This window comes from Drosophila simulans, chromosome 2R (assembly GCF_016746395.2).
Source record: "Drosophila simulans strain w501 chromosome 2R, Prin_Dsim_3.1, whole genome shotgun sequence".
Taxonomy (NCBI): Eukaryota; Metazoa; Arthropoda; class Insecta; order Diptera; family Drosophilidae; genus Drosophila; species Drosophila simulans.
The window spans coordinates 14,702,198-14,721,295 of NC_052521.2; the positions used below are offsets into that span (position 1 = coordinate 14,702,198).

A 19,098-nucleotide genomic window follows, 5' to 3' on the forward strand; every position below is an offset into this window, starting at 1 on the left:
AAACTAATTATCAATGTAATTAATACATATTAAACGAGAGAGAACTAATAACAAATCGAAGAGCAAATGCAACTTAGTGTTAATGTAAGATCAAAACAACTAACCAGAGCAAAGAGAACTAGAGTTCGATGAAAGCATGCTGAAACTCAACACTCCTTCAAAAGCCCCCCAATCCTCCAGTCCCCCAAATTGAGTCTCCTCCCCAAGGCAACGGAGCTCAGAGCCGCCCACGAACAAGTCTCCTAGCGACGCAAACTTCCTTGACTACCACCACCCATGGCAGCTTCCTGGGAGCTCCACTGGGGGATCGCGACTCTGAACCAGACAAATTCTTAGTACGCCATACTATGGTTTATATTATGTACGTACGCGCACCCAATACTTAGCAATACAATTGAACTGAAGCAACTGCAAGCCACTAATCTGTAGAATACTTGGAGCCACTATGAAAGTATACTTCAACTAAATGCCACTTAACTGAACTGCATTATGCAGAACAACCTCTCTCAATGCAAATTTGGCAGTTATGTGAATGTGATTTTCCCCCTTGTTTTCGCTTCTGCATAATGGCTCGATCCGAGAAATCGGCACTTTATACATGCATATACATATACGAGCAAGAACAAGAAAAATCAACAAAAATGGAATTATTATGATTAATTAATAAAACAAAAAAAATGCAATTACCAATAAAAACTACCAGCAGATACGTAAAAAATCGAAAAGCAAGCCTTCATTTTATTGGTGGTGGGTCTGTTCAATTAATTCTCCCAGAATGAATTCAATTAACATTTTGTTTCGAGTAAAATGTTTATTTTAAAATTGTGCGTTTCCTGTATACATAATACTTTTCAATAAGTAAATAGATCTGTGTATATTATATATAAAATATTTGTATATGCTCTACTTGGTCTATTTCACTGCAAAAGCGGTTGGAATTGTAAATGTTTAGGCATCGTTTTCTCTTAAAAAGCCAATCAAATCAGTCGGTTGTACAATTAAAATTCGTATTTGTCTTTTGAAGTTTGGCAAATCGAGTCTTTAAAATCTTGAGACACGGAATATATTTTATAAAATTAGTTGCGACTAATGGAATAATGTGAATAGTAATAATTTGATTGGCGTTTCACATTTAAACTGAGCTTCTTTTCAAATTCAAGTCTATTCTAGGCACTTTGAGTCTGTGGCATCTATTGATCACTAGCTAGTTGTTAAATATTGTATATAGTGCACCGAAGATTGTGTCTTTGATCCTTTGTGTATACATATATATATAAATGTGTGCGAATACTGTTGTGGTTCCTTGGCTGCCTTAATTAATCAAGCTGCGCACGCAGCTGGGACTGCAAAAGGGCATGTTCTCCTTGACGCAAAAGCGTCCTCCTATTAGCGGCTTGGAGCACTGCGCTCCAGCGCAAACAAAGCAACTGGCATGCCAGTGGACATCGCCCCAAGCGACGCCCTGATCTGCGGGTCCAATCGCCACTTTGCAGAGTTGGCAGCGGACGGCAAATAGGCGGTCATAGCACAGCAGGCACAGGGGCATGTTGGACTTCTCATCCGCTATGTACTGCTGACCGGCCAGCGGCTCATCGCACTGATAGCAGCAGAAGTGCTTGATGTGGAACGTTGCTTCCTCCGCGGCTGTGTACTCCTTGGTAAAGATCAGCTCATCGCAGGCACGGCAGCGCGGGATCTTCAGCCTGATGGCCAAATCACGACCGCAAAACACTTGTCCTTGATGGAAGAAGTAGACCAGGTCGGCCAAGAGTTCCCGGCACGTAATGCACTTGAAGCAGCCAGGATGCCAGGCTATCTCCTTTCCTGCACGATCGGCCTTAACGGCTACTTCGCCCATGGCGATCGGCTGGCTGCAGTCGGCGCACAAAATAGTGCGATGTGAGTCTGCAATAAGTGGAAGGATTATTTGCATTATTCATGTAGTAAGAGAGCACTCACCCTTGCCAGAAGCCTCATCCCCGTGAAGCCGTAGCTGTTGGAACTGCTCCGGCATGCCGGCGCAACTTGGGTACATGTTCATGTCCTCAATGCCCGGAATGCTGGCGAATCTGCCCTGTCCAGCGGTAAGATCCTCACTGCCGTAACCCGGTGTCGGTGGCTTTGAGTGGAAGCCAGAATCACTGCTCTGCGATGTGGGCAGCTCGCCAAGACTGGGTTTCGGGTAGGAAATATCCTTGCAGCCATTAGCCATGTCGGCAAAGACCTTGTCGATCTCGTCCAGCAACTGATCGTCATCGAGCAGCCAGTCGTGCACTTGTTTCATTGGCTGCAGCAACTGGCATTGGTCATGCGAGATGCCCTTGTCCTGGAGCGAGCGGAACAGGCGGTCATAATATGGAGCGTTGGAAACTGCGGACTGCAGCATGTTCTTGTCAAGTCCCACGGATTGAAGTTGAGCCCTGGTAGCTGGGTTGAGTCCTCTTAGCTCTGCAAGACTGGCAACTGGAGCTGGGATGTTGGAGATAACCACCGAGGAGGGAGCACGTCCAGCACGCGCTTCCTGGAATGCATGTTTAAGCGGCTCCGCTTGAAGAATTTGCGCAAAGACAGGATCACGATCGTAGTCCGTATTGGCAGGCAGTCCGCAGTCATAAACTATGGTGGAGACCCCACCAAACTTGACCCTTCGCATAGGAGTATCCTGGCGCATTTGGGCTCCCATTCTGATCTGCACTGGGTTTTTCAACGGCAATGGAGAATTGAATGGTGTGCCAGGAGATGATTTTATAGGTGTAATGGGCGGTTGGGGACAGATGGTGTTGATCTCGGCTCTGAATTGCGGATTGTTCACATACTCCTTGCGAAATTCAGCAATGGGACCAAGCTTTGGATCCCGCGATATGTTAAGCTTCTTATCCTGCAGTAAACAATTATATAACAAATTTGTGTTTGTCTTGCCAACGATTTTCCTAAGTTAATTACCTGTAATATTCCCAGAACCTTGTCATAGACAACACCATGAGTCACAAGGCTAAGCAGAGCCGGCTTGCTAATCCCCAACAGCTTTTCTCTAGTCTGGGCTCGCAGAGCTCCGTTTTCCTCGAATTGGGCTGTCGATTCGCATAGAGGCTCTGAAAATGCAACCAGTAGCTTGGGATGGGCACTCGCTGGACTTGCCAAGGCCTGGGCCACCTTGGGATTAGCAAGAAGTTCGTTCAAAGTGTCATCCGCCACGGGCATGAGTCCCAAAGATTGCCAGGTCTTTTGGGCCTCCTGTGATGGCATCAAAGCGGGAGCTACGTGCTCCACTTGGGCGTGATTAAGACGATCTCCAAGGCGCACAACAACGCCCTGCCCGACGCATTGCTCTCGCAATTTCTGAACGTATTGCTGCAGCTGGATGGCCTCCGTTTCCGTCAATCCATCGCACAGTGCAGCATCCAGGTCGTGTGGCGGTACTTGCAGCTCGAGCTGCATTTTCCGCTTCAGGGCGGCATCGCTTCCAGCCACAGGTATTTGGGCGGTGCCCAGTTTCTCCATATAATCTGTGACCACATCCGGAGCAGCATTTGGTGGCACCCACTCCAGCTGGACGGGCTGACTGGCCAGGGCTTTGATTTTGATGTCTGCAACAGTATGTGTTAATTTTTTCTTTGTCCCCTTTATATGTTATAAATATGTTTTTCAATTACTTACACGCCGGTTTGGCCCTAATCTGGCCCAGAATCTCAAACTGCGCCCAGCCAGTGGCGTCATCGTCGTCCGGACACACATGCTGAATCTTAGGGCACTTGCAATTGCGGCAAACCTTGCGCCAGAAGTGCAAGTCCAGCCCCGGACATTTATCCTTGCACTCGGCACAGGGGGCTCCAGCTCCGGCTTCGTGACCCAGCTTGGAGCGCTTCAGTTGCTCCCGACGACTCTCTAGCTTCGATAGCCATTCCGGCGCCTTGGGTGTCTCCACACAAGAGTTGGGGCTCACAGCGGACATTTCGGGGATTGGCACAAGGCTAGAACATCTAATATAGATGCCACTTTTATAGATCCTTTGTGTTCGCTGGTTTGGCTCTCCTAGGAGCGGTGGCTTAGGCAAATATACTGAAATAGACCAAGGTATATCGAGGTGATATCGATGTTCTGCATTCATCGATAGGCTGGTCTCTTATCAGGTATATTCTTATTGGATTTGTTCTTATTAGGTTTTTGATTTCAAATGCATTTTTAGTTAATAAAGAAAATCATTTTGTTATATTTAGTGATGTATATTACGGAATGCTAAGAAAGAAAAATAAAAATGTTATTTTTCCATTCGTTAGTTTTAATTTTATTGCAATCAAGATGTTAAATTTTTGTAATTTTTTTTTTTTTACAGTAAATAAAAAAGACTTTAATATTTAATATAATGTAAGCTATAAACAAAATGAACATCATTTAAAACAACTACCCTCTCATAGCCTAAATAATTTCTGATTATCCAGTGCCTACTGTACTAACCGCCGAAGACAATGGCATTTCTGCGAACTGCGCTTTTTCGAGCTTTCGATCCGCGGTCACACTTGCACAATTGTTTTTTTCGCGAATTCAATTGCAGTTTTTTCGCAACCTTTTAAATTAAGAGCAATAATCGAAAGGGCCATTTAACAGTGGTAATTAACTTTTTAAACTAACGGCAAATTTTAAAATTGTTTGTGTGTTGAGCAAGCTCTGGAAAATCCAGTTGCAGAAAAGCATCGGAAGCAACAGAAAGCGCTCGATGCAATTTGCAAATACAGAAAAAAAATAGGTGAAAAACTGCGTCCCACTGAAAAGTGAAAGTGCAGCATGGGCAGCGGGGCGTGTGGGGAGGGCACCAGTTGGACACCCAGCAGTTGCAGTGGAAAACTGCCCAAAATCAGACGCTATTTTTGTTAATCCTGAATCTGAAAGGATAATATCCTTTTTACCGGTTCTGCTTAGCCAAAGCTTTTGTGTGCGAAACTACGGCAACAATTTGATTTTCCCATTCGCTCAATTTTGCACGGTGGTTGTTTTTGCCCTGTGTGTATGTGTGTGTGTGTGTGTGCGTGGGACTGTACGTGTGTGTGTGGCGCGAGAGTGTGTTGGTAAAAGCGTTGTTAGTGGTTAGCCGCCTAATTGATTACGATAAATAATTACATTTTCGCCAATAATAATAAAATTGCATATTGAACATCCTTGAAAACTCATCCAGTGAAACTCGAATAGTTTAAAAAAATTATTGATATTTAGGTATAGAAGAAGAGTTCCTTCTTTAAGATCCTTTCAAATCCTTTTTGTTACAGTATCCTAAAAAGCTTTATGTCCTCAAGGAATAATCTTATTACAAATTGATAATTTTATATGTGTTTAGAAATCATACATTATATCATTAGTTTCATATATCCCGCAGCTCCGGGTAAACGGGCGAAACAATCATGACCGAGAAGTACGACGGCAACGGTGACTTTTCCGCTTTTAACGACGATGACAACGATTTTGGCGGCAAGCCTCGCAAACCTGGTGGATCTATTGGAGCACCAGGTGGCGCCCACAATGGCGACGCATCCGCCCACGATCACGGTCATCATGGTGTAGATCCAGGCGGCAATGTCCAGATAAACGAGAAGGCCAATGAGTACATACGCGATTGTATGGCGGAACGAAATCGCATGGACAGGAAGTTTCCCATTGCCGAGAAACTGCTGGAAGGCGGTAAGCAAAGTCATTCTAATCATTGCTCAGCAGCATATAATTACTCTTGTCTTGTTTTAGAGATTGAAAAGGTCCAGACCACAGGAAGGATCCCTTCCAGAGAGCAAAAATATGCCGATATCTACAGGGAGAAGCCGCTGCGGATCTCGCAACGTGTTTTAGTTCCCATTAGAGAACATCCCAAGGTAAATTTCACACTGATTAGCTTGTCTAGTGATTGTAACCAATTCAAATTGAGTATGAGTTTTATGACTGGCGCATTTCATGACCGCTAAACTTTTATTATTCAGTTCAACTTCGTTGGCAAACTGCTAGGGCCCAAGGGCAACTCCCTTCGCCGCCTTCAGGAGGAGACCCTTTGCAAGATGACCGTCCTGGGTCGCAACTCTATGCGCGATCGAGTCAAAGAAGAGGAACTGCGCAGCTCCAAGGATCCCAAGTACGCTCACCTCAACAGCGATCTGCATGTGGAGATATCGACAATAGCGCCGCCCGCAGAAGCCTACGCCCGAATCGCCTACGCCATGGCCGAGCTGAGAAAGTATTTGATCCCAGACAGTAACGACATTATCCGGCAGGAGCAGCTGCGCGAGCTGATGGACAGCACTAGCCTCAATGACAACGACAATGCCAAGAGTGGCTATAAGAAGTCGTCTCACATGCAGGGAGGAAACAATGTCATGGGTGGCGGCTCAATTAATCCGATTGGAGGGGTCAAGAACACGCCGCATCACAGCTATAGGTGAATTATATTTTTCTACAGATAGCGTCAAAAAACGTACCTAACTTGTATCTTTTGTTAACCCTTTTTAGGAGCTCACAGCCGTCATCTTTTAGTAAAAATGTGCTGGCTCCGAAGCAGAAAGTGATGTCCATATTGGAAAAAGCCAGGACGGCCATGGACGAAACCTATGGGTATGATTCTTAAATATAGATTTATTCAAGGAATCTCACTTAATAACTATATTTTACAGTCGTGGCTATGATGACGGCCTTGGTTATGATCCCCACCAGTCGTACGATAGCTACTCCTATGGCACTCATGGCCATGGACCCCACGGACCGCCAGCTAACATTCTGAGCGGAGTGGGCGGCATCAGCGGTGGCGGTGGTCGGGGTGGACACTACGAAAGCTCCGACTACGAGCCGGATTATGGAAGACGAGAATACTATCAGCATTCGCCCGGCTATTCTGGTGAGTGGGAGTGGGTTACCTCTACAGACAGTATGTTACATTTCGAGTCATCTTTCCAGCTGGCGGCGGCGGAGGTGTAGGTCTGGGCACTGGCGGCGCTTCTCAATCAAATGCCATCGGCGGCTCTGGTCTCAGTTCCAATCACAATCGCAGCCATGTTAACAGGTGAAATTTGCTGGACCCTAGTAGTGCCAGCGGAGGTCGAGGTACAAACCCGGCGGCAACCACCCAAAATTTGACCATGAAATCCCAACCCAATAGCAGCAACAACTTTTTGCCAAATCACGGAGCAAGTGAGTGCCAAAACGGCAAGAACATAAATCCCAACTACTACTACAATTCCAACGGCAGTTCCAAGGTGAGTGTACCCACCCAACTGATAAACATGCTGATCCATAAAAATAATCCCAACTATCTGTCAGGTAAATCAGCAACAAATTCAACAGTCGCAACCAAATCTCCCACCGCAGCTATCAGGCCACAACAACAACAGCAGCAATAGCAGCCGGGCCAGCAATATGAATAACACCAGTAGCCACAATAATTGCAATAGCAACTTTCACCCAGTCGGTGAGAAAAACTCCAACGACGTTTCATTTATATCCTCCTATCGACTTGGTCCAATGGATGGCCAAAAGAGTGCCAACAGCAACAATATCAACAATCACACATTAGGCAGTAAAAACCACAGCAACAACACCACCACCACAACCGCTTCAGTGCCCAATATGCTCTTAGTAAGGTATTGAAATGCGATATTAACGAACGCAGAAGAGAACTCCTTCGTCCTTGCACACAACCCACACTAAATCGATGTCTTTGGACAATGCAAATGAATACACGGGCTTTATGTGTATCCGCTTGCTTGCTTCTTACATACATATACCTCTCCGCTTATCCGTCAAAGTTCCCGTATTGATTTGCATTGATCCGGAAACGCATAAAACTCATTCGATTATACACCGCAAACCAAAGACAAGAACATCTCTCTAAATCCAAATTAACATTCTCTTACAGACCTGCTAATCCTTCGCTACATATTGGCACATTTCCGTTCTTGCCCGTGCAGTTTTTCTGAACCCAACAGATACAAGAACTACAAGCAGAACAAGCAAATCGAAAAATCACATCAACATGAACATCACAGAAACTTTGTACACTTGAGTTCATAAGATTAGAGGAAGGCGTAGGAGGAGTATTTACAAAATGGACAAAATGAACTTTACGATATATACCACATACAAAACATATACATAACAAATATATTTATACATATATTTTTGCGTGCAAGGATTAACGTTTAATGATGATGAGGCTGGAACAAACAAAACGAAAACCTTACTTTCGCGTTGGCTATAAAACACAGACGAAACTGTGTCCAGTTTTTTATCTCTATTTACAAAACATCTTAAAGATACTAAAGAGCCTGAATGATTAGTGGGAGCTGTATTCGGTCGGGAGTGATCAGTAGTTAAGCACACGGCTCAGCTCAAAGTTGAGCTGGGATAGTCTGGCGTACAGATGATACAGAGCGAATCCAGTTGATGCAGCAAGACAAAGCTATGTATAGGGAATGAAGGACCCGACTGACCGTCGGTAGAGACAGAATCTATGAGATTAATTAACTTAATAGAATATAATAATAAATACAGAGGGCACACTTAAACCATAATTTTATTTATATATGCATATATTTAACAAAACTAACGATACAGATAAAGAATATATATATATATATACACTTACAAATTCTAATATTTACATAATTAACAGAGATCGACTAACCCCATGTTGACACGAAAGGTAACAGATTAACCCTAACAAAAATTATCTAATACTCGAGCATTCAGAATTAATATATCGAATACTAAAGATCTACAAATAACTAACAAATTACAAAATATATACAAGTTTATTGTGAATCAATGTCCATAAGTGGATAGTGCTGCAAATGATTACTTTATTAAAACACCAGATACGAAAACAATAAAAGAGTAAAAAAGAATACTTAAACGCGAGCGTAAGCGTAAGAATAACAAATACTCCATTTACTTATACACGAATATAAAGTTCTAACTAAACCAACAATGTAACTCAATACAAAATTAACGTAATAACAATGTAATTCAATGTACTTAACCCATTTAACCCATGACGCTGGACGAAGCAAAGTAGTTTACCCAACTTTTCGTTTCCACAATTGTTCAACAATGAGTCGTCTGCTTTGTCCAGTTGTCTCCATTAATTATACACTGAACTAAACAAAAGTAACAAAACTAAACATAACTTGTAATCGACAATTTGATCCGTTGCCAAGCTCAAAATTTCGTTTCCTGTTTTCTCACTTTTAGTTAGTTTTTAGATTAATGAGAATTCTCTGTACAGCTTAAGTAGAACCAAGAGAGTGTGCCAAATGTTTGTAGGAAGGGGTTCGGAGGGAGTGGAGGGCAGTGGACGGATCCCTTCCAGGTCTGAAATTACCAATTGAAATGCCAATTTATAGATATTATCATTTTTAATATGTATGTAACCTAATTTGAGTATCGAGCGAATAAAGTTGACGTTGCTAACGCAATGAAATAAACATAAACTCGAAAATTCGAATAGGAAGATGAATAAAACGATATCTTGTCCAAAAACCTTAAGAAACATTTACTTACATACAACCATGTGAAACGTTAAATTGTTGAAAACAATTAAAATCTAGTTTTAATGAAATATCAGTAATACAGATAATACAAAGGAATTACAACCATTTATTACAAATAATTATCGTTGTTACAAATTATACAGATAACTAATATGAAATTATAACAAATGCTACTTTAGGGCGATTCCCCAAGCCCCAGATAATTTATGATACCAAGTTAATGAAATAACCGAACAACAAAAACACCCCGCCCTAACAACAATAAGAATATATACACTTATATGATATACATACCTACAAAATGAATTCAAAGAAATAATATATGGCGATTGAGTTATTCTCATTAATTATTATATGTAAAATTAAATAACACAAGTAATAACTAAATGAATAAATAAATATATTTAAAATGTATCGAAAATCGAATGTAGTAGAGTGTTTTTATTCCCAGCTCGAATGGAATCCCCCAACCTTAATGAAAACTTCTTCCTTTATGTTTTAGTTTCAAATATAATTTATTTCGTTGTTGCTTATGTGTTTTATATTGCTTTACAATAATTGACTAGAGTAAATAGCTTAGGAATACCCAGATCCCTGTGTTGCATAATTTCCACCCCCGGAAAGTTCGCAACCCTTGGTTTCTCTCTCTCGTTTTACTTGCAATGAGATCGCAGCAAAGTGACTAGAATGAGGAGGAGTTCCTGCCCTCCGGTTTGCTCTCAGGCGTGCAGCAGTCCATCGCTTTGCCCAACCAATTTCCCGAGTAGCGTCTGGTAAAGTGGCGACTCCGTGGGTATACCCTCGCTCTGCAGGAACAGCAGTGTTTCCCTGGCGCACATAGCGAAACCCAGTGCCTCCGCCTGACTCCTTTGGGCTGGCGTCGGTGGCGCAAACTGGGCCGCCACCTCGGCATCCTCTTCACTTTCCTCGGCATCCTCCGCTTCAGCTCCTCCAGCCGCATAGCCATCTCGATCGTCTAGATCCTGCTCAAAGGCATCCAGTTCCGCCTGCAGCTCCATTATCTTTTGCAGCGCTTCGAGGAGGATTCGATTGGTGGCATCTGGCGGGGTGGGGCAATCCTGTCCTGGCTCCTCTGCTGGCGGAGTTAGAGGACGATGACGTTTCTCCGGAACCGCTTCAGTTGGTTGCTGCTCCTGTTGCTGTTCCTGCGGCTGGACACGTTGCTCCTGCGCCTGCTGCTGATTTTGCTGCTGCTCCTCCTGGCTGGCTCGCTTGCGCTTCATTATCAATTTGCCCGACATGGTTAGAGGATGATCTAATAGACTTATGTTGCAATCGCTTGGTTTTCCAACTCGCTCCTGCGCGACACAACCTTCGTTCACCTGGCGATCGCCACGACTGAGCTGCGACCAACTGCACCCCGGCGACCAACTGGCAACTGGCAACTGGCAACTCCAACCCCAAAATGCGGCAGGGACCAGAGATAGTGGCATTAGGGGATGTGCCGCGCCAAGGAAATTAAAAACAACAATCCATCGGCAACCAAAAAAAAAAAAAAATTGTTGCAGCTGTTTGAGTTGCGGCAGCTGAAGCGGGAGGGCAACAGGATACTGGCTACAGGCCACAGGCTGAACGGCAGCAGCAGGATATTGCAACCCTCAGCTGGCGCTGCCTCTCTTTCTATCTCTCTCTCTTTCCCTGCAGCAGCCGCGCTCCGAATATCCTCCCTTCCTCCGTGCATCCGTCCTGCACCCCATCCCCCCGGGATCGCAGCCGCGCCCTGCTCGTCCTTTCCGCCCTGCCAGTTGTTGTTGTCCCGTGTCCGTTTCCCTTCGGTGCGGCATAGCCGATTCGCAAGTTACCTTCCTATGTCCTTTTTTTTATAGGGTGGCATTGGAGGCATTTGTGTGCAAAATGAAAGCATTTAAATCTAACTAACCTTTCACAGGTTTTGTCTTTTTTATACATTACATTTATACATTTTATAGAATAAATTAATGAATTATTAATACCTCACAAGCTTTGGTAATAAAGTTCTGAGCGTATATATTTTCAAAAATATGTATAAATGTATAAAAGTTCTCAAGCTTAATTGCTTCTTAATTGCTGGATTTAAATTCAGTTGATTTGCAATGAGTTTCGATCTGGTTTTAGCGAACAACGACCGATATATGTAATTGCTTAAATTGCTTTTCTTGGCAAAACGTGCACTGCTGACGCATTTAAAGAATAAGTTATTCAGGTTAGACAGCTAAGCTATTTTTTCCACGTATCCGTTAAGCATTTTATTCAATCAATTAGCTACCTAAAATTTTGTTTGTAAACTTTAATCACTTACTGCTGAGACGATGCTTCTTAAATACTGTATTTATCATGAATAAATATTTTAGTATTTGCATACGATTATCAGGAATATTAGTACATGCACATATTGTTCAATGTGTGTGTTTGCAGGGGATTCCCCAGTGCGTTATGCCCGACCATGATAAGCATTTGCAGCTGGCACGCTTCACATTCATCTCTTCGATCGGCACTTCCCCTGCGAGTTAGTTTGACCTGCCACTGCAATGATAAGTGCACACCTAAAAGCACTGCGAGAAATTTCCGAATTTCGTTGTCATGGGAATGGAAATTTGGTACGCGGTATGAGTTAGTTGTGAATGAAATCAAGTTTACCTCCCCGTTGGCATGGAGAACCAATTCTTATCGGCTTTATTGCCGATTGTTAACTGAGTAAAGGTGAGTGGTCTCAAATGCTAATCGATAATGCTGTCAAAATTTGGAATGAACATAATTCGCTTTATGGTTTATGTCTGCGCATTGTGTAATCATGACCATAATTAAAAAAAAAGGTATTTATTTTTTTTGGCCTGCCCAAATATAAGATGACACCATAAATGAAGAATCCCCAGTCCCAAGAAAAAAATATTGAAACAATCTCATTGATAGCAATAAATGTTTATTTATGGTCAAGGAAATTGGGCATTATTTGATTTATTTGTTGCTGCGAATTTGACACAATCTCAGCGAATTGTTGTTAACGGAATTTCGACGTCTGTGAACTTATGATATGTCCGATGATTGGATATCAGTTGGATATCGATGATCAGTCTGTCGGCAATGGTGGTGTGTACATTATTTACTTGATAAGCAATTGATGTTGTTAAGGGCGTATCATAATTTAATCGTATATTATTTTTATCTCATCATTATCGCACACTTGACATTGTGTAATATTGCGTGCTGGTCTCCTCCCTTTCCACATTTCAGCTCAACTTGGCCGAAGCATCTTTCATTTATTTTCGACCCAACTCAATTGCTGTTGTATCTTGTATCTTTCGGATATATTTAGGCGACAACGCGAGCAGTAAAGTTGTACCTTTCCCTTTCGTTTGAAGTATTTGCCCGAGCGGCACAGGCAGCAAATAGCAAATAGCAAATACATTATCCACAGACGCAGCTGTCGTGTGTCTATAGTGCCATTATACGTATATGATTGAACAGTTTGAGAAGCACGCGACAAGTGGCAGCGGATAATTTGGGGGTGTACTGTGCCCAATTCCGGCAATTGTGATCAGTTCGTGTGTGTCGAACTTCGCAGTAAACTCATAAAGTAATTAACGCGAATCGAAACGCTGCTGTTGAGTCGAGTTCATCTTTCCAATATTATCATCCTTCCATTTCGGCGGCCATAAATCTTTTTGGAACAAGCAGGCCTCATTGTTCATCAATGGAATGTGCCTCAAGTTCGCAGAAGACACTTGCTTGGAATTTTCGGGAAACTAATAACAAAGATCGGCTTACTCGGCAAAAAAACATGTACAGTAAATACTCTAGAAGTGGGAATCACCTCGTGACAGTGAAAATGTTTTACTAGCTAACGAATTTGAAATAATTACACATATGTATTTAGTTATTGTATAGATACATTTGGTTAATAATACCAAGTGCTTGAAAGTATGCTTCTCTTTTTACAAAATATGCTTTCGAATGTGTGATCTTTGTCTTTCATGTGTTTAGATCACTTGCAATGTGAATGTAAATTCTCCTTAGCGAGCGTGCACCGTACATATATATTTTTTAGTACACTCCATATTTCGGCGTGGGAATGTCACGTTGTGTTTGGACAACTGTTGGGCTAACTACCTGCCTCTGTCTGAGTGGCTATGAGTCAGATATAGATAGATATATAGCCAATTCACCATTATCTGATCTATAAACGTCGATTATCGCGCGATAAGTCTGCTTCCGATGGCTCCCAAAACATCGAAATACAATGGGGCAATGCAGAAAGAGCATCGCATTGGCGTTCTCAGCCAATTTAACCCGCTCTGAGCCGCAATCGCAATACGAGGCCTTATCGTAATCAACAGGCCGCTTCGCGAGGCAGTAAATTTCGGTTTGCTGTTTAAGGTACTCACTCGGCTTTATGTTTTCGGCTAATAACGGTTCTCGCACTCTCAGCCAAGTTGATGGGTCAGTTAGCCCGCGGACCGTGCGACGAGTGCATGTGAGTAGCGATCGATGGTATTTCGTAAATTCGTTGTTTCTGAAGTAGCAGAGTTTTTTTGGCGATCGTGCCTTTTGAGCCGAGTTAGCTTTTAGGCCAATGCCATGAGCAAGCTGAAGTTCGAGCTCGTTTCCGAGTTCAATCGAAAACCAGTTGGCCGAGTGAAGTGGACCGCGATGGCAGAAATTAGTCGAGCTGAATGGGCTGGGGATTTGTGTGTTTTTGCACACGCAAAGTGATAAGCGGCGATTAGATTTAAAGCACCCAATAAACAATAAATTGCGATTTCTACGCGCTCGTGATTGATAAATATTTGCCTCTCAGCAGCAGTGGATGGATGATAAGGTCGAAAAGGACCTTGAGCCAAAGTAGAAAATCTGGTTTACAACGTTTGAAGTGTTTCCATTACTTGTGTAAAAACCCATCAGATAAGGAAATGAACTAATAAGTGGCAGTGCATTAATTTTTTATTAAAATTTTTGGATTATGACAAACCAGTTTCCGTGCACGAATCAGTGCTTATTACGATTTCACCAAAGATTTTCCACCCACATTTCATCCCTTCGCGTGTGATAACTTATCAGCGATAGCGTTTATTGTTCCAGCACCAAAATGTTACCTGTCCGTAGTCTCCTTATCGGATCATGCTGCCTACTGGCCCTACTGATTCATCCGGTGCAGCCGAATCCCATCGCTCCCCGTGCGGAAGTGGCCGCCGAGTTCATCATTCTGCACAACAATGACATGCACGCCCGATTCGAGCAGACGAGTGTGACCAGTGGCACCTGCTCCAAGGAGGAGGCCAATACGGATCAGTGCTACGGAGGATTCGCCCGGGTGGCCTACGAGTAAGTGCGGTCAGGTTGCCTAGAGTTCAACTATTCATGCTGATGAACTTAAACTAGGGTGCGAAAGTATCGCAAGGAGGCGGAGGAGGGTGGAACTCCAGTGTTCTATCTCAATGCAGGTGACACCTATACCGGAACGGCTTGGTTCACCGTCTTCAAGGACAAGATCGCCAGTGCTTTCCTCAACAAGCTATCACCAGATGCTATTGTAACTATCAATTGTTGTTATCCGCATCCTTTTATTATATTTAATCAACATACACTTCAATAGTCTCTGGGCAACCATGAGTTTGACCAGAATGTTGAGGGTTTGGTGCCCTTCCTCAATGCCGTGGAATTCCCCGTTCTGGCCTGTAATCTGAACCTCACCGATGTGCCCGAAATGGCGGCTGCCAAGCAGCTGGCCAACTCGACGATTCTCGAGCGAAATGGGGTGAAGGTTGGCGTTATTGGTTACCTTACGCCCGATACCAAGGTGCTTGCCTTCCGGAACAAAGTGGAGTACGAGGAGGAAATCGTGTCCATCAAGTGGGTATAGCTCAAGCCAGCTGAAAATCAGGGATGTTCATGTAAGTTCATTTATTCACCAGTGCGGAGGCCGAAAAGCTGAAGGCTCAAGGCATCAATATCATCATCGCTTTGGGTCACTCTGGATACCAAAAGGATCAGGAGATAGCCAAGAACTGTCCGGAGGTGGACATAGTCATTGGTGGTCACTCGCACACATTCTTGGATGCCAATCAGCCGGTGGCCGATCCCACGGACTCCGATCCGGAGGCGGTTCGAGGTCCCTATCCCACCACAGTGGTGCAGGCGAGCGGCAAGAAGGTACCGGTGGTGGAGGCATACGCGTATACCAAGTACCTCGGAAAGATTCATGTTCAGGTAAGCAGCACTATATATTATTTGATTTTTATTAAAGAAATATTAATTTAATTGTAATAACCAAATTTCCAGTTTGATGCCGAGGGCAATCTGATCGAGTTTGATGGAGCTCCCATTTTGCTGAATGCCTCCGTAGCTCAGGAGCAGGATCTCCTGGATTTGCTGGACGTATACCGGCCCAAGCTTGACGAGCTGGAGAACATGGTTCTGGGTTACACTAAGGTGTTTCTCGAGGGCGGCAACATCTGCCGCATGAGGGAGTGCAACCTTGGCAACTTGGTGACAGATGCCATGATCTATAGTCGCGTGGTGGAGAACAAGGGCGGCGAATTCTGGACGGATACTGCGATTGCTTTTATGCAGGGAGGAGGTGCGTTTGCTTGGTGTCATTAGAGAAATTCGAAATTACCTGGATCTATATATTTTATAGGAATCCGTGGCTCCGTCGATAAGAAGGCTGATGGAGTCATCAATGGCGCCACCCTCCTGGCCGTTCTTCCGTTCGAGAATAATCTGTACGTAACGAGGATTCTCGGAAGCACCCTTCTGGCTGCCCTGGAACACTCCGCGGCTGTGAGGTTGCAGGACTCCAATGGTGGATTCCTGCAGATGTCCGGACTGCGTGTGGTGTACAACTACAACAATGAGCAGGGCAAGCGAGTGGTTTCCGCCCAGGCCCTATGCGCCAGCTGCTCCGTGCCCACGTACAAGAGCATCAATGAGACGGCCCTCTACCAGGTGATCGTGCCCCAGTTCCTGCTCGAAGGCGGCGATGGCTACACTCTGACCGAGGAGACTAATCCCTTCACCGAGAGCATGCAGCGAAACGATCTGAACGCCACCATGGAGTACCTGAAGCAGCGCCATTTCGTGTATCCCGAGATCGAGGAGCGAATTGTGATCCACGAGAAGGCTGACACCGGATCGGCGTCTGGTATTGTGGCCTCCATCTCCTTGCTCCTGCTCTCTTCCCTGCTCACTAGATTCATCTAGTGGAACTTTCAGCTTCTCATTTCGGAACCCAAATCCATTAATAAACTTAGCCACATTTGGTCGTTCGCATATGCGATTGCATTTTTTCGACTTAAATAGTCAAGTGTGATTGGTGATAAGTTTGCCCTTAATTAATATAATATATACTTGTTTCACACACACAAACTTAAACTAAATAGCTAATAAATGTTGTGAGAACTGAAATGACCTTGTGTTCTTATATTTAACATTTACTCAAAATGAAAATGATGGCTTAGTTAGTTGGCTTAGTTGATGGTTAGTTTTCGATTCAATCGCTTATAATCCAGATAGCCTATCCATTCTGGCCTACTATTTCCGAGATCCACTCTGTATTTGCTACAGTACTGGTTATTACGTATACGTCATTGTACGAGACTTCCACCAATCCCAATAGAACGATATGTGGCATGCCCCAAGCATGTAATATTTTTTTAACCAATATATCGCCAGCTGTACCAAATGCCTGAAGTGCATTTGGTTGGAAAATGTTTTTCACACAAAACTGATTCGGTTGGATATTTTTCCCCAACTCATGTTCACACAACTGCCATTTAAGGCTTTGCACACTTATGACGTAACTTAAGCCATGTTGATTGGTGCCAGTGATACTTAAAGAACCATCGAGGTTTGTAGTTTTCAGAATGCAGATCGGTCTCAATGTTCCTGCAACAGAAAATCACTGTAATGTCTCAGAATTTGTTGTCCAAAAAAGTTACCTTTGTTTTCCAATCGACGCGTCAGGCCAATCAGTGATATGTTAATGTTGGTAAACGGCTTAAAAATCGCGCTAACTTGGAATTCCATACCCATCACAACAATGCCTCTGCGGAAATACAATATCTCAATTGCGAAACATGCTGTTTGTGAAAACTTTTCAATAAACTCACAAGGAGTAGGGATCGGCCCGAGAAACGTCCGCAGTGGTCAGCACATGGCCTAAATTTCAAAATTACATAAATTTCCAAAAAAAAAAACAAGAAAACTCAATTGATAGGTATTTGATAGGCGATACGTACGGTCGGTGATCAGCACACCCTTCGCGTAGGATTGAAGTCCAAAGATGGTGGCCATTAGAATGGATCCCATGGAATCGCCAGTGCAGTCAGCATACAGCAACCTACCGTTCTCCCTGCGACTGACCACATCTCGATCCCGATTGCCCCTAACCGTGTTTGCAATCCAACCGCTATACTGTAAGACATCGATATAGAGACCCAATCCATCGCATTCGTTGGAGCCATAACTGATAATCCCAAACTGCGTGTCGAAATTCCTGCTTTGGTAATTGATTTTGGCTATCAACGGACCGCCAGAATCGCCGGCACATGTATCTCCTTCTTCGCTAGTCGCACATATCTGTTTCGCATCTGGAATCAGACCTAAATGGTTCTGGCATATCATAGGGTTGGTTCGATTAAGGAAAACACTTTGAAGTATATCGCTTTGCGCGGCATTTTTTGTTTTTCCCCAGCCAAAGGCATTATAATAGCGTATTTGTTTGCCCAATGTTGCGTCCAAGTAAATGCATATTGGTTGAATATTAACTGTGGATGAGTACAATTAAAACTTGGAAAATCGCTCAAAAAAAGACACTAGTTTACTGTTAAATTTTACACTCCTCTCCAACTTCAGCAGGGCTATATCGTTCACATAAGTGCTATTGGTGTATTCTGGATGGGGTATAGTTTCGATCACACGAATCTCATCGGTCGGGCGTTGAATGTTGTACGCTCCAAGTCTCACGGATCTTTAATTGACAAAATCGTATTGTTAAGAAATCTTAAACTCATACACTCGCCATATGGCAATAATAACATTTTAGCAGAAAAACCTCAAGAAGGGTTTTTGTTTCATACTCACAGCGTTTGTGCATTGTTGCAATGAGCAGCCGTTAAAACAAAGTCTGAAAAGAATTTGCTCATGGACCAAGGAACTTTTTATATACAAATTTAATGTATATATTTAGTACGAACCTTTGTGAATAATCGTGCCGCCGCACAGAAAATATGTTGTATTAAAAATGCCTGCTATATACTGAGCATACAGTGGACTTGCGTTGGAGCCTAAAATTTTCGGGACTAGCGCTTTTCCACAGGGCTGCTCCAAAAACATGGAATGTGCCAAGTGGCAACATCCCAATGAGCACAAGAAAAGCCAGAACATAAGGTACGTCATGTCTGGCAGAGATCAAGAACACGAATGAAGAGCAAATGACTGCTTATCAGTTTCATAAAGCTCAGCTCATACGTATAGCCAAAATCAAAAACATTTTTGATGAATTGAATAGAATATTAATTGAATCTCTAATATATTGACAATTGTAATCTTTTTGAAACATCAATCATTGTCAAAAATATGACTCATT

General features: G+C 43.3%; 5 protein-coding genes across 5 annotated transcripts; 2 read left to right on the forward strand and 3 right to left on the reverse strand.

Moving 5' to 3' along the window:
* Positions 1-791: 791 nt before the first annotated feature.
* Positions 792-4,073, reverse strand: LOC6734911. Its single transcript, XM_002081872.4, has 4 exons — positions 3,658-4,073; positions 2,944-3,587; positions 1,960-2,878; positions 792-1,905 (listed from the first exon to the last, which is right to left on the reverse strand). Exons 1-4 carry the CDS (start codon positions 3,950-3,952, stop codon positions 1,313-1,315), a joined length of 2,451 nt encoding a protein of 816 aa, XP_002081908.1. The 5' UTR covers positions 3,953-4,073; the 3' UTR covers positions 792-1,312.
* Positions 4,074-4,486: 413 nt separating this feature from the next.
* Positions 4,487-8,155, forward strand: LOC6734912 (uncharacterized protein DDB_G0287625). Its single transcript, XM_044922422.1, is given in 9 exon segments — positions 4,487-4,607; positions 5,369-5,670; positions 5,731-5,855; positions 5,961-6,412; positions 6,484-6,585; positions 6,645-6,865; positions 6,925-7,223; positions 7,288-7,607; positions 7,883-8,155. Coding segments are annotated over 8 exon segments (1,857 nt in total). The 5' UTR covers positions 4,487-4,607; positions 5,369-5,393; the 3' UTR covers positions 7,944-8,155.
* Positions 8,156-10,005: 1,850 nt separating this feature from the next.
* On the reverse strand, positions 10,006-11,110 carry LOC6734914 (mediator of RNA polymerase II transcription subunit 15). The gene has a single exon (XM_002081875.3). It carries the CDS (start codon positions 10,967-10,969, stop codon positions 10,235-10,237), a length of 735 nt encoding a protein of 244 aa, XP_002081911.2. The 5' UTR covers positions 10,970-11,110; the 3' UTR covers positions 10,006-10,234.
* A 2,774-nt stretch (positions 11,111-13,884) lies between these two features.
* On the forward strand, positions 13,885-16,916 carry LOC6734915 (protein 5NUC). The gene is made up of 7 exons (XM_016168326.2): positions 13,885-13,986; positions 14,592-14,834; positions 14,892-15,042; positions 15,106-15,362; positions 15,425-15,719; positions 15,792-16,089; positions 16,150-16,916. Exons 1-7 carry the CDS (start codon positions 13,949-13,951, stop codon positions 16,710-16,712), a joined length of 1,845 nt encoding a protein of 614 aa, XP_016028186.1. The 5' UTR covers positions 13,885-13,948; the 3' UTR covers positions 16,713-16,916.
* On the reverse strand, positions 16,690-18,944 carry LOC6734916 (ovochymase-2). Its single transcript, XM_016181733.3, has 7 exons — positions 18,707-18,944; positions 18,594-18,636; positions 18,335-18,480; positions 17,750-18,277; positions 17,621-17,669; positions 17,450-17,556; positions 16,690-17,396 (listed from the first exon to the last, which is right to left on the reverse strand). Exons 1-7 carry the CDS (start codon positions 18,906-18,908, stop codon positions 17,026-17,028), a joined length of 1,446 nt encoding a protein of 481 aa, XP_016028187.1. The 5' UTR covers positions 18,909-18,944; the 3' UTR covers positions 16,690-17,025.
* Positions 18,945-19,098: the final 154 nt, after the last annotated feature.